The following is a 15261-nucleotide window of genomic DNA, read 5'->3' as shown; positions in this document are numbered from 1 at the left end:
AGCTTGGTTTACAGGATTTGGGTGGATGGCTGCTGTCAACTAGGGATTACTTCTGCAACTCACCTGGAGGAGACCTTGGTGGTAATAGGCTGTGATTCTGTTTGCTTTTGTGGTAGGTTGTCTCTGATTAACCACTAAAGTTCTTTACAATGCAGTTGTGGTGGTTCCCTCTCTGAACCTCTTATGGGCTCTGACTGACTGGCCTTGAGAAAAATTTAGATGCTTGTTGTGGCCTAGCCTTCTGCCATCTTTCTTCTGTGTGGACAGTCTTTCCAGAAAACCTTGTGTGTGTGAAGGATGCTTCCCTTAGGTGAAACTGTGGAAAGAGAGAGAAACTCCCCAAGCCTTATGTTCCCATGGCTTTCTACAACAATTTAATGGAATGGGCTTTCTAAGAATTTCCCACATTTATGGTGTATTATGGTCAAGTTAAGGTTATCAGTGCAGCAGTGGTTTTAGATGATGGCTTCTCAAGGCCATTGACTTTCTGGACTTCAATGGCAATGGCTGTCTCGCGATGGAGGTCTGTGTCTGGGGCCTTCTCTATGTGGCTTTGCTTAAAAGCCTGTGCAGTGAAAAGCTCTTGGCCAGCTGGCCTTTAAGAATTCATTTATTTTACCTGTAATATTCCTTTGCCCAATAACTGTATGTGCAAGTTATATCCCATGGTGCCCCAAAATCCTGTCCAGCTCCACAGTGAATGCAACCATATGGCACGAGTGGACAAACGTCTTGCAAGTCACCTTAATGCCTCTTGTTCTAATGTGGTCCTGCAGCTCAGCCCGGCAGTGACTCTGCCCTGTCATTGCAGTAGCATTTTCTTAAAAGAAGCTGTTTCTCTGAACGGACTTCAGTCCCTTTCCTGCAGCTTCAATTACAGACCAAGAAGGTGCAGGATAACAGTACATGCCCAGCTTGGAGACATGAGGTGTGACGCTGAGGCAGGGCACAAAATAGGGAAGGTAGACAGAGGACTGCTAGAATAGATCAGAGAGAGATGGTTTTTTCAATATTAAACTGCAGCTGATGCTGACAGGGGTAAACTACATTAAAAAATGAGTTACTAGGCAATAAGGAAATGTTGTATAAGTGCAGGTCCATCCTTTGCACAAATGTGGTTTATAACATTGTAAATCATCTCTAAGGTAAGTGAAGAGGGGAGAGCTGAGCAAACAACTCTTTCAGAGTCTCTCTTGATAAATACTTAACAGCCCAACAGTGTGGAACTGTGAGAGCGAACACTTCAGGAGATCAAAAGCTTCCAATGAGACCTTGAGTTTAGAGGACGTGTGCAGCTTTAAAACAAAAAAGAGGCCCAAACACACCTGTTTGTAAGTAAATGTCAGCCAAAAATGAAAGGATGTTAAATTTTTTAAAGTTATTAACACCGTAGATGTGCTGTCTTCATAACAGTTCTTCTGCAGTCTTTTCTTTTAAATACTTAAATAATCTGGGAGAAGTTTAAAACTGCAAACAGACCAATTTAGTCTTTATTTAATCTTTGTGCTGTGGATGATGATCTAGCATGTTTGTTAATATAGTCTGTGCTTCATGGCATAGAAAAACCAGTCCCATTCCTTGCTAGAAAAAATGAATCGGCTGTACTGCATTCGATTAAGAGTAGTTTTGTGTAAAGTAATATTGAAGCATCCTTTACTGAAATGGAACCTGTCCTATTCCTTTTGGTAACCATCTGCCTCTTGTAATTCCCTGACAGGTGGTAGGTTGGACTACATAACCATGCATTTTTTAAAAAATATTTTTCTGCTTGCTACTAGAATCTAGCTTCTGAGATACTGTTTGCTTTTGGTCTCATTTCCTAACCTCAAAGAGAGCTCACTGCTCCCTTTTTATTGAAGTGCGTGCCTTCTCTTTCTCATTTTGCATTTTTTTCCGGAAAGATAAAATCTTGCCTTTCAGAAACAATGATGAGAAATTCCTGCTGTCATTAATGTTTTTGTCACCTTCAAAGTTCTCGTATTTCATATGGTTATAATGATTGTCAGCCTTATAAATTTGTAACTGGCAAGACAATCTTGGATGTGTTTTGGTGAAACTGCCCCAGATCTTTCCTGTTGCTGAATGTTAACTGATATTTGTTAGTTTGTTTAAGGATGACTTTATCTTGTCCCAGGCTAAATCCTTTGTCAGAACCAGTGTTTGCTGGGTCCTTCCAAGGCACGATGTGGCAGATGCATAATGAAGCTCACTTTTTCTTGCAAATAGATAAGCGTGTTTTCGTGAAAGACTGAAGTCTATTCCTCTGTGCTTGGCAGACCAGAGAATTTGGTGTGTTTTAAGTGCGATTTGAGTCAAGATTAGCCCAAAATCCTGGCTAATGTCTGTGCCATGTGAAGACCCTGCTTTTATGCTGCTGTTCTGCAGCAGTTGACCCAGCCTGATGGGCTTACTGCGGTCAGAGGAGGAAGGTGTCTTTGCCTTCTGTGCCTGCTCCCAGCCACCCTTCCCCTTCCTCTCAGCTGGCTCTGGTACTTGTGGGAATATGCCACTTTAACTCACTAATCTAGTAAAAAATCTGTCCAGCTGCTTTTTTTTTTTCTTCCTTGTTTGGGATCAGGAATTAAAATTCACAGAGCAGACTCATGGGTGAGCAGATGCAGAGGAAGTGATGGCAGTCCAGAGCTGTAAAGTTGTGTGGAAGGTTAGGGTGTCCTTCCACAGAACACAGTGAAACAGTCTGAGGATTTAAAGGCAGCTCAGTCATTCCAGACGACAATTCATATAAAGAAACAAAACTTTGTTTCAAATGCACCTATTTACTGCATTGATCTAACCTATGCAGTTTCGTGTCAAGAAAGATGACTTGAGAATTTGGGTACCAAAGTGATCAACAATATGAAACGCTGAGAATGCTTTTGTTTTTCTTGACTGAGGAGGGTTCCTACTTTGCTGTGGAAAGTTTGCAGTGTTTCAGAGGATCATCAGGAATCTGTGTTTGGCCCAAATGAACTTTCAGGAATGTTGCACAGCAGAGATTAAGATTTGTATCCTCCATGGAGTTAAGTCCTTTGCATGGTTTGCTTCTGAAGTGCTGCATCAGGGGTTGTGGGATGAGTCTCTGGGTTTGGGGGACACATGATGGCCACACTCGAGTGAGTTTTGGAAGACCTGCATTATAGTGCTTTAGCTTCAGGCTTGGCCTACTTGCCTCCTTTCACTGTTTCTACCCCGTGGCTGGGAAGGCAAGACTCCCATGGCAGTTGTATTTATTTAGTCTTTGTTTTCCCCTGAAAAGGGGGCTCCAGTGAACTGTGTATTTTAAAATCTAGGAGATCTTTGTCTCAAGGGAAGCACAGTGTGCTAACAGCTGACTCCACCAAATAACTCCAGCATTGAGAGGTAGCTTAAGAAGCAAATGTTTGTCTTGAGCAGAAAAGCTCTTCAGGGAGCAGGGCTGTGCTTTTTAATTAAAATAGCTGTTAGCTTGGTCATATGCTCTTAAACACTAGCACAAGGGTTACTTTTTCTGCAGAGCTTTAGGCAGGAATTTTCAAAGGGGGGAGTTAAGGGTTCGATTAGAGTAATATTGGCTCCATACCTTGGTTTTCTTTGAAAATCCCAGCCTTAAACTCTGGGCAGATGTGACTTCTTTGCTAAGAAGGGAGGATAAACATCGAAAGGCTAATGTTTAACATTTTTATGTAAGACCATATACTCTGGTATTTTGTTTTTTAAAACTTTCTTTGCCAGATACCACTTTCCTCAGCATCTGTGTCACAAAGTATACAGTAACAAGTCATGCTAACTCAGTGTTCAAAAATACTGCCTTGCTGGAATACTTGGAGGCTTGAAATGTAGAGGAACTAACTCTGACATAGGTGACATGGATCGTAAATGTTGGACATGCCAGTCTTTTAAATGATGGAATATACATCCTAGCTACTTTCTATAGGGTATTATTACCTCCAGGGAGCGCTGTTAGGGTCGCACTTTTTTCTGGTTCTGATTGGCATGCACATACATGAAGAGCAGTTTTTATATTGTATTGTATTTGCACATTTACACTTTATATTTACACTAAATTTGCATATTTACACTTTATGTTGTATTGTATTGCTTTATATTAGCACAGGGAAACTGGATCAGACTCCCGTGATAAGTGCAGCCATCTTTCCCAGTGGTGTAGCAATGGTGGACTTCCTGGTGCTTTTCCAGGCTTTATTAAAAAGCATAATAGTCTCTTTGGTACTGGCTGAGATCTGTCTATGCCAGACTTGGCAAGTTGGCTGGTGATTTGCTGTCACTACAGTAGTATCTCCAAGAGACCGCTCTCTGAAAGAGGCCAAGAGGGATTATGATTCTTTTACTTCCTTCATGTTTGAACTGGCAGATACAAAGGGAGCAGGGAGCACGTGGCAGGCTTCAGACCTGGCAGCTCCAAGTCTGAGCGTACAAATGATTTGAAGCATCGGACATAAACAAACTTTATCCTGGATGTTGTTTGTTTCTCTTGTGGTACTTCATTCAAGTGTTGTGCAGAGCAGAGAGATTTCACAGGCATTGGAAGTTACACCATTAGTACTTCATCCCGTATGGATTCTGGAACACTTACCACAACTGCGTGTTCGTTCCGTGCTGCTTTCCATTTCCCAACACCAAGCCTTGGTTAGGGGGTGGCTGTAATAAAACACCTGAGGTATTAACAGCTGAACTGATCTGATGACAGAATGACAGTATCCCATTTAGACCACGCTGCTGCCTCTTCCCTTGTACCTTTGGTGACTTTCCAGGCCAGCAAATACTCATTGTGATCAAATGTGCCAAATAATCTCTTGCGGAGCTGTCTTTTAAGTTTTCAGTATATCTTGCATGTGTTTGGCACTACAACAATATAGGCTAGACCACACTGGTGAGGCTGGGTTGGTGGATGTGCACTGTGAGACCAGGCTAATAGTTAACAGTTGTTTAATCTGCAGCTGACTCGTTTCTGGCAGTTTCTGTCCCTTCCCTTGTACTTAAAATGAGGTGATTTGTCTTTGGATAATTACTAAAGATGCGTTGCTGAGATAGCTTGAGCATATGGAGCTTTTATTGTAAGTTTTGGCTCCAACTATTACATTTTTGCCTTGCAGATCTTTTAACTTGTTAGGTATTTGCCTGGATCACTGGATTTTCCCAAGAAGGTAAAGAGAAGGGCAAAATGGAGAGTAACTTGGTGATGTGTGTTTCCTTTTGATTACTTCTCTATTCTGCTGCTGTCTCCTGTCACTTCACCTACCACTCCCATATTAAACCAGTCTGGTGTTAGTGCATTGCTAATGATTTTTAAGGAATTCAGTGCATTTGTATTACTGCCTCTGAAGAGCTTTGTCAGGACTGCCCTCTCTACCCAGTAGTCTGTGATCAGTGATTTAGGGCAGTATTTAATGGATCAGGGTGTGCATAAGTCTCTTAAAGCCCAGAGTTTTGTATTTGGGGGTTGTAAAATCCCTTGTAAAAGCCCATTAGTTCCACTACATACTTCCCAGTGTGGTTATGAAATTAAACTCTTCTCTCCACCATGTTAGTCTTCAATAAACACAGATTTTACTCTGCTCACTACAATTGTAGATTCATCTTCAATTGTTCAAATTCTATATTAATCTCTTAAAGTTTATATCTTGGATGACATTTGGCATTGCCCAAGACACAGTAGGTCTATTAAAAACAAAACCCAGCACCTGAGGTTTGGGAATGGTTGCTACTGCTTTGCTACTCTGTAGTTCTGTATTTCAAATGGCAGAAAGATGCTGTGAGATCCTGGCGAAGGAGCACTTTTTTGAGGGCTATGATGCCTCTCACTTCCTCATAAAACTCCTGCAAGGGAAAAAATATTTGGCTTCGGCCTTGTTTCAGGGAAGACTACTGTAATACTTAAGCAGGGAAGACCTTTACTAAACACACATGCAACTGGGGGCACTTTTTGCAGAGGTAAACAGTGTAGTCCTTTGAATTCTGTGTGTGCCTGAAGCCATCCTTGGAGCTGAAAGCAGCAGTTGCATTCATTGGATTGCCTGCAGGAAGCTGTGGAGATGGCTTTGTCAGAGAGTCTGGAATTTGGATGTGATCTGGACATCGCGCATAAGATCCCCTTCAGTATTACCTGCTTATTGCTCTGGATGTTCTTGTCTGTATAAAGATGTCACCTCTTTCAGAGAATTTTGAAGTTCTTTTCATTGAAATACCTTGTGTTGATAAAGCAAGTTATATAAATGAACAAATACTTTCTTTTGTATACTTTCCATGTGCTGTATCTTCCCCGCAGTAGCTGTTGTATTATACTTTCTATAATCTGTCTTTCTCCCTTTGTGGGTAACAGTTGCTTTGTAAGTCTTTTATTAAATTCTTCTCTCCATTGGTTTGTCAGACTCTGAACCCTACCCCTTTTCAGTGTCTTTATTAAGAGGTGGTGGCTTAAATACAGCAAAATGTATTCCAGACTGAGGCTTTGCCATTGCTATTATACAACAACTGTTTGCATTAGTTATTCTTCCTTGTAGTCAAATGTCTTGTCAGTGATGTTTATTTTGTTGATTAAAGCTGTGATTGAGTGGAGGTCCCCACTGAACACTTCCAGGGAAGCTGAAGTCTTTCCTCAAGGAGTGCCTAACTGAAACCTTCTGCAACAAGTCTGTTTGCTTTTGTATTTTACTTGGCCTTGGTGCATCAAGCATTGTCTGCTATTGCACTGCCCAGCAGACTCGCTTGGTTGAATCTGTCTGAAATTCCCTGGCTTTCTATTAGATAATATAAATATTTTGTTAAAGATATTACTGCCTACTGTTCATCTTCTTCGAGGCCACTAATTAAATGCTTCAGTGCCTGTATGTATTCATTAATTGTAGCTTAGTTTTTTCAGGGAATATGGATAATTCTGTGGGTTAAAGATTAATTATATATTCCTTACAAATACACAACTCAAAAATGTGGGGGCTAAAGTATTTTTCACAAACACCGTTTTACTAGAAGGCCTGATGGTTCCATGCAATTTTTCCTTTTTTCCATTTGCTGAGGAGGCTCACACAGCAACTTGAGGAAACTGAGCTTTGGCCTCACTGACCAACATGGGTTGGGTTACACTGTTTTCCTTGTGTTACAAGAGAGACCTGGACAGAGAAACGTCCTTCCCCAGCCAGATGTGGCCTGCCAGCCAGCATCCTGAATATACACACTGGTGGTTAGAGAAGGGAAGAAACTGCATGGTTCCGTGCAGTGTGGCACCGCTGACCTTCTGTCACAATTAGATTCGGTCGTTTATACAAATACTGTTTCTTATCTCTTAGCCTGTTCTTGAGTCTTGATAAGATGCTGTTCACCTTCTCACTTGGTAGTCCTTTGAAAGGTGGAGAAAAAAATGTAAACAGTTCCAATGAGCCATCTATAGCTACACTGATTATATATATATATATATTAAAAAACCCAAAACCTAAAAAAAAATCCAACCCCATACAATAATCTTTGGAACACTTTGTGAATTAAATTACTCTTTCAGAGAGTTTCTGTCTAGGTCTGGTCTATAACTTCCCAGATAGCCCTTTCAAGACAGCTAGAGAGCTCTTCCTTGTGTACTGGAGTGCTAGTCTGAGATAAGTGGCAAACTTCTGGTGGGGTACTGAGAGGATGGAGGTGTAAGAGCTTCTTGAAACCTGATGCTCCTCTTCCAGTGAGTCTCTTAGGACCAGTTTGTGATTCTTGCTGGATTATTTTTCCCTTCCAGTATCACGAAACTTTTAAGATAATCTGACTTCCAGTTCAGTCTGAGTCCAGTGTTGTCGTGGTTGTGATTTTGAGAGAAACGAACATTGCTGTCTCCTCCCAGCTCATTTTCAAGGAACTGATTTTTTTTTTTCAAGCCACAGAACACTTATTTGCATCCTTTGTCCTACTAGATGTTTTTAGTGCTTAAACTGCGTGTCAGATCTCCTCTCAGGAGCTTTAGCCTCTGGTACTCCAGCTGTGCATCAGCAGTCTTTCCTGCTAGGGAGCTGTTAAGTGGCCAAGAAAACTTTCTCCTTTGGCAGAGCAGACTTTCCATAAAGATGAAGACCTCTAATTGAACCAGCTGAAGGTCCTGCATTCATCTGCAGGATCAGTGCTGTTGGAATTGGGGTTTATGCAAAGCCTCTATGGTTCAATAGGATCAGCTTTTGGAGGTACCTGTTGCTGCTTCCCAGGGTGACTGTTTTGATTTCTTATTTGCTCAAGCTAATGCTCTGCTTTTTCAGGGCGGGATTGTACTTATGTGCTATCTGCCTTACCTTTATACAAGCTTTATTTTCTTTTTAACATAAAGACATCCAGGAGAAGGGGCTGGTTTTCTCATCAATTAAATCTGGTACAACTACTTGAGGGTCTTGAACCACTGTATCCTGTGTGCCTAAAGAGGAGCTCCTGGAGTTTAGATCCAGTTCCTGCTGGTCTGAAAACAGGAGCAATCAAAGCAGCAAATGTCTGCCTTACTCCATATGGCTTTTCTGAGGGGAAATATGCAGGAAGTAACTTAGTTTCATAGTGGGGAAAAAGTGCTAAGAATTGAAGGCTGTTCCCTTTTTCTACTTCCAGTTTTCAGTTTTGAAATACCACATGGACTAGCTGTTTACTTTGTACAAGGTCACTTAGAACCTGAGTCGGCATTTTGCTGATTTGCCAGGCTCCGCAAATATCAAGGTCAGGTTAGGCTTTTATTAGCTTCTTGGAGTAATTTGTGTTTCCTTTCTTGTTGTCTTTTATATAAATGTTTCTACATTTCCATTAAAATATTGTACAGTTAATGTATTATTGCCTTCACTAGTTCACCCTATATTTACTGTGTTTCTTTTAGAAATGTAATTGAAACTAGCAAGACCACAATAAAAGAAATACCTACAGAAACTTATGGCTAAATGAATTAACATTTAGCTGAAGTGGTTGTGGCTTTCAGAAGCACTAGGGTTATGAAGATGTGTACTACACTGTACAATTCAAAATTAAGTTTGTACTTGGAAGCTGAATTTCAGTTCTGTGAATGAAAGACTTGATTCTTAAAACTTAACAAGCAGGAAAGAAGCGTACCAAGTACATTGCTACAAATAAATATACTTGGTTCAGTTAAAATTAAGTCAAAGCAGCATCCCTTAAGTAAACTGTTTCAGAGCTCTTTTGTCTCATTTGATTTAAATCTACCAAACCTGGCAGTGAGAAGTCTTGTGCAGAATATTCATTGAGAAGTTTTAGAATTGAATTATGTTTTATGTCTGACGCTGAAAGCAACTTCTGTCTCTGCTGTGAAGTCGTCATTCAGGAAGGTCCCAGGACAGATACTACATTGGAGACCTAGGTCGCTAGCAACATAAGCATCAAATCCTTTCTTTGGGCAGGTGCTGCCAAGTATTCATCTATTTCTCTCATTTGCAAAGAGTTGAAGTCTCTACTGAGGGCACATTAGCCCTTTCGGGAGGATGAGAGGTTGGGGCCATCCTGCAGTCCCACTAAGAATTAAGTGATTCTGCTGCTTTGAGGGAGGGCAGCCTTGAAAGTCATTTACAAGTGTGTGTGCTGGTTTCTGGGTGGAACCCAACAAAAGAACCCAAACACCAGCAACAAAAAAAACCCAAACCCACACACACCTTCCAAAAACCTGTGTTGAAGAACTGCAATACTGACCATTAAACCTGTGTTGCTAACACCTAAAGATTCAAAACCACCATATAAGCAACCATAGCATATCTAGAAAAGGCCAAACTTCACCAAACCACCTCACATAAAAAACCTTTATTTCTGTTTTGAAGACGCTGGGCTACAGCATGTGTTTCCCAGCCACTCAAGCCCCACTTCAGCAATAAGGGCTCAAGCATTTTCAGTGAACTTCAAATTGCTTTACATTCTTGCCAATTCATCAGCTCCAGTTAAGAAATGAGCGTGCTGTGGACTTTAGTCTGGGATTTGTAGTGTTTTAAAACATAGTTCGAAAATCTTTCAAAAAACTATTACACTTAGATCGCCTAATGCTGATGAGACTGAGTACTTGTTAATATAGTTAAATTGATATGCTCTGCTTGCCGTATGTTGCTTTCGATTCCTATACTTTTGCCCAGAAGTTGAGTCTGGATTTAAATTATAACTTCAATAAAGAACAAGTTTTTTTCATTAAAATACACAATAGTAAAATGCAATAGTTAATTGCTCATTTATGCCTCTCATCTATTGATTTGAATTTCCTTTGTTTTTAAAACAAACTGCATTAAGATGGAGCTGTGTTTGATTCATATTCATAATTAAATACAAATATGATTGTGATTTAGTAGCTGCAAAAAGAGCATTAAACATCTCAAGCTCTGCGAAGATCAAATTTAAGGAGCTCAAACGTGCTATGTTCTTGAAATACAGTTGAATTGCTTGGTGAAACTTAAGCTCAGCTTTTTTCCTCCTCTTGTGGAGACATTCATATACTTTTTAAAAGTTCAATTCATTTTAGGGCTGTGGAAATATGGAATAGCCTAGGACACAGGGTTATTGCAAGGACATCAGTGAAGTCACTTGGTACTGTCCTTTCTAGAAGTGGAGAGTTAGTGCTAAAAAAAAAAAAAAAAATATCCTAAGTGTTCATATTACTAGTAACACTTGAAATGGGAAGTTAAAAACAAACCTAGAGAGTTTATATGGGGGAGTAGTTTGGCGATCTTTGCTTTAAAAACAAAAACAAAACAAAAAAAAACAACAACAAACAAACAAAACCAAACAAATCACACAAAACAACCCACAAAATGTTATATTTCAGGAGTTCTGTTCAGCCACTCACAAGGCAAGTGATTTTGAGAGGCATAACAAGCCGGAGTCGTGTGGCAACTTCGATGCTGGAAGCTGTTCATGCTTTAGTGATACTGAGCTTAAATTGGCCGCCGTCAAAAGGAGGATGTGAATGCTGCAAGAACGCTTCTGCAAAACAATTACGCTATGGATGAGTGTTCGTCAGAGAGGACGTTCTTTGATCTGGGTTGGGCCCCCTCCAAGAAAAGAAGGAAAATCACTTTTATAATAAGCAAATAACGTCTTGGTTATTTTGTTAAAAGGAAGTCAATTGTGTTAGTGGTGAGATATGCACAACTACTAGGAACCAGTCTGAGATAACTGACTCTTTTCAGTTTGGTTACTGATAAACTAATATCGAAAGCTTAATGAACAAACAACTTCTATTATGACAAATGCATGGTTTTGTTTTTTCATAATATAGAGAGCTATGTTTTGCAGATAACAGTATGAAGTGTTAGATTTTCCCCCCAACTGTTTTACTAAGTAAACTGGGATGTGAGGATTAATCCTGAAAACTCTGATATGTTTATTATTACTGTTAAAATTTTATTATGTTTTTTTCAAGTGATAAAATCCTTCTTTTGAAGTAGTCTTGGTGGAGGAAGGAATACATGTACATAACAAAATCAGTTTGTGCAAGTTTGGTTGGCGGGGGGTTTTCTTGTTTGTTTATTTTTGGTGGTTTGTTGTTTTGGTTTTTTTTAAAATAATTTTATTTCTTTGCCACTAAGAGAAAAAAATCTAGAGCTCACAGGACCAAAGGCTAAGTACTTTGAAAACAAAAGGAGTCGTGGTTTGGGTACAGTAGATGGAGATGGTTAAGACTGAACATTTTTACATTCCTGCCAACAATAAATGTTTCAGTTCTGTGTGTTGGAGTAGGGTGTGTGTGCACTTGCACATAATTTCTGAGCCATTAATGAACAAGGTTACTGTTAAGCAGCATCTTGTAAGTATTTTTAAATTGGCAAACCTGAATGAACTGGAGCCCAGGCGAATCAGCAGGGAAGATCTGTGGCCTGCTCTTCAATTTTTTATTCTTGGAATACAGGGGGAATTCCAGGCAAATGTAAGTGTGCAGCTGATGCTGTAGTTGGAGATGACAAATAGGTGGATCTTGGTAGTAGCAACACAGTTACTTAGGAGTCTTGACCCAAATAGTAGAAAGCTGCTGCAAGCTAGTGAGGGAGGTGATGATGTCAGCTGCAGGCTGTGGGGGGGAAAGTCACATCAAACAAATCTAATCTTATTCTCTGATAAAGAGTGATCTTTTGGTGTTATGTACATCATATCAACATTTTAGGAAGGGTGGTAAAAGCAAGTTATAAGGAAGTGTTTAAAAAAAAAAACAAGCTTTCAGTGCTAGCAAGTTCTTAACGTAACAGAAAGGGGAGAAATAGTTTATCAAAAAGAAGATAGTGGACTGTGACCAGTACTCCGTGGTTGCACATGTGCACCCATATGCCAGCCTGGGAAGAAATTAGCTGGTGCTTAGCCGTTAGGTTTTATCTGTTCAGGAAACTCAAAATAAGATTGAATACTTGAAACTTAAGCTAAACAATTTCAGCTTAAAAGTAAACTATGCAACTTTAATCGGGAAGATGAATAAGTGTTGAAACAAAATATTGATGCAAGTGGTAGGTTCTCCGGATCTTGATGTCAAAGCAAGATGGATTTGGATAAATAAATATTTTAGTAAATGTTAATTGTAGAGCTTCCTATGGATGTGACTGTGAAATTCAGTATCCCTTGAAACTGATTACCTAGTGGTCCAGTGGTTCTTTTCCTTAAAACTCCCTGAATCAGTGTAGATTTGTTTTCTTCCCTCCAATATCTCCAGTCAGTAAAGCATTTTCTTAAAGTATTTATTTTGTTTCTAAAATAATAACAAAATAAAATAAAAAAAAAGCAACCAAGAAAACCCCAACTATTGGTGGCTGTCTGTGCAATTACCTGGGGGAATGAAAATGAGTATTTTAGGTAGAAGAGTCTCAAAAACTCTCATCAAGTAATATTCATTGCACAGTTATATAAGAAAGAATGAAGTTCTCACAAGAGTTACTTTGCTGCTGGCCTGTTGACACTGTTTTGGCCAAGATTTTCTTGTGAGACCATCTTCTCTCTTCTTAGTCCCTCTGGCTGCTGCGCAGGCAGACCTTCATTCTTTCTGCTTCTCACATCCTCACAGATGTATCTTCCTATACTGTAGGCTGCCTGCTGGCTCTGACACTATGCCTTTTTAAAGTTATTTACAGTTCAGCTCCTGCTTTGGGGTCATTTAGGGGGGCTAGTTGTCTTTGCCTAATTTGGCAACACCATTGTTGGTAGTTCTCAGGCTCGAATGTCTTAGAAATAAGAAGCGGCCATCAAGCTGGACTAGTGTTTCCCTTGGCTGTATTGTCTGTGCAAGAATCTTCTTGTGTCTGAGTGTCTGAACTTTTACTAAACTTGTTTCTTTCTGTGCATCAGGCCAGTTTTGCACTGAAGATGTTGATGAATGCCAGCTCCAGCCCAACGCTTGTCAGAACGGAGGTACCTGCACCAACCACAATGGTGGCTATGCCTGTGTCTGTGTCAATGGTTGGAGTGGGGACGACTGCAGTAAGAACATTGACGATTGCTTCACTGCCTCTTGCGCTAATGGATCTACTTGCATTGATCGAGTGGCTTCTTTTTCATGCATTTGTCCAGAAGGAAAGGCAGGTAAGGGCTGAAAACTTGCATAGGTCTGTCACTTAAGAGAAGATACTTCCTGAAGTTTATGCATTTGCTTGAAGTGGTGTGTTTATTTTATGCACTTTGTGACCAAACCAGGAAGAACAAAAGGAAACACGTGCTGTCCACGAGCAAAGACTTCTTAAACCTCTGTAGCCTGGGACAAAGACGTATTTGTATTAGGCTGGAAGACATGCTTATTACAGTTTAGGTTGCAGGGAAAGCAGATCTTTTTCTAGTGCTTAGCAGGACCTGTATTGGCCTGAGAAGTTATGCACGAGGGTGACTTGCTCTGTGCCACTTACAATTGTACTCAAAACTCTAGAAGGCAAATTTACATATTTTTGCATGAGTGAGCATGCCCTTACTGCTATCGTGTAAAATTTGCTGTTGTATGGTAGGTAAAAATATGAAGGTCTCCTGACTACTAGCCAGAAATACAAGTGATCAGCATATCTGAATTAAGAAAGTGAACTTCATGTGCATCTGTGTTTTCAGCTGTCAGAAATATCATCATGCTGGTTAGGGAGAAGAGTTAGTTAACTGCTCCAAGTGGGAGATTTTGGTAACAGTAAGGCGTTGTACTGCTCCAGAAGTGTTGGAGACACCTCTGAACTTGCAGAATCTAGGTATGTTTTATAAGTGTGTGGTGAAATCCCTCTGGTAGTCTATAGGTTGAAGTCTATAAAATATTGCTCAAGCTTCTGGCTGTGGGAGTCTCTATTTGAAATATCAGATCAGTGGGTTTGATTGTGTAACGTACAGTCTGACTGCTGTATCTCACTTTTTTGAATAAACTCTTGGATGCTCCTCTAGGTCTTCTGTGCCATTTGGATGATGCTTGTGTTAGCAACCCATGCCAGAAGGGTGCTCTGTGTGATACCAATCCCGTGAATGGACACTATATCTGCACCTGTCCTCAAGGCCATAAGGGAGCAGACTGCACTGAGGATGTGGACGAATGTGCAATGGGTGAGTTTCAATTTGCTCTTTGTGAGTACATGAACAGGGAGTTAGGGCCTTTGCTTTATGAACTATCAGAGGGGCAAGAACACGCATTTTGTCATAGCTTCTCAATGTAAGTGCAATTCCTTTCCTGCTCTCCCCCTCTCATTTCAGTGTCTTTAGATGAGTTTTAAGTCTTGTGCGAGACTTGGGGCAAAGGGCTGAGCCAGAATAGCTTCCCATGTTTGAACTGTTAGCCTATGGAATATGAAGAGCAGTGAGATGCTTACCATTCTTCATTGTGCAAGAGGGCTTTAGCATTGTGTGAGGAGTGCATGCAAACAGATGCGGTAATTAAGCTGACCCTTAGAACTCCAATGTACAACAAAAGGACTGCATTTTGTGTGGGAGCTGTTGCAGCTCCTGCCTTGGAAGAAATATATCAAGGGTGTCTGACAGCCAGAATATGGCTGGATCTTTTGAGTGCATTCTGAGACTGGTGACTATGTGGGCTTTTAAAGCTGTAGTTCTGTGATACCACACAGTTGTGTTGTTTTGGTGATTAGCTGGACTCTCACAGACGTGCTTATAGTATTGTAAGTGCTAGTTTATATTTCGAGAGTGCGATGCATGAAGGTAATACCTAACCAGCACTCATGGAAGTATTGGAAAGAAGCTCTTCTTTGAATTTTGTTCCTCAGTCTGTCTTGGACGAGAGTGCTGTTCCTTTTTGAAAACACAGGAAGGACTAGTTTGGTGGTTTTGTGCCACCAAGGCATCTTGACAGCCTCAGGAGTGAAGTAAATGTAAAAG

The 15261-nt window shown here is 40.4% G+C and overlaps 1 protein-coding gene across 2 annotated transcripts in view; it reads left to right on the top strand.

Moving 5' to 3' along the window:
- The window catches only part of NOTCH2 (notch receptor 2), an 87357-nt gene that overhangs the window by 29717 nt on the left and 42379 nt on the right, over positions 1 to 15261 (top strand). For both annotated transcript variants that reach the window (XM_075097133.1, XM_075097131.1), the window contains exons 6-7: positions 13258 to 13491; positions 14320 to 14475. In XM_075097133.1, the coding sequence (XP_074953234.1) occupies positions 13258 to 13491; positions 14320 to 14475 (390 nt within the window). The remainder of the gene's footprint in view (positions 1 to 13257; positions 13492 to 14319; positions 14476 to 15261) is intronic.

This window comes from Phalacrocorax aristotelis, chromosome 6 (genome assembly GCF_949628215.1).
Source record: "Phalacrocorax aristotelis chromosome 6, bGulAri2.1, whole genome shotgun sequence".
Classification (NCBI taxonomy): Eukaryota; Metazoa; Chordata; class Aves; order Suliformes; family Phalacrocoracidae; genus Phalacrocorax; species Phalacrocorax aristotelis.
Note: the sequence above shows the minus strand (reverse complement) of the source record. Positions and strands in the feature narration are given on the sequence as shown.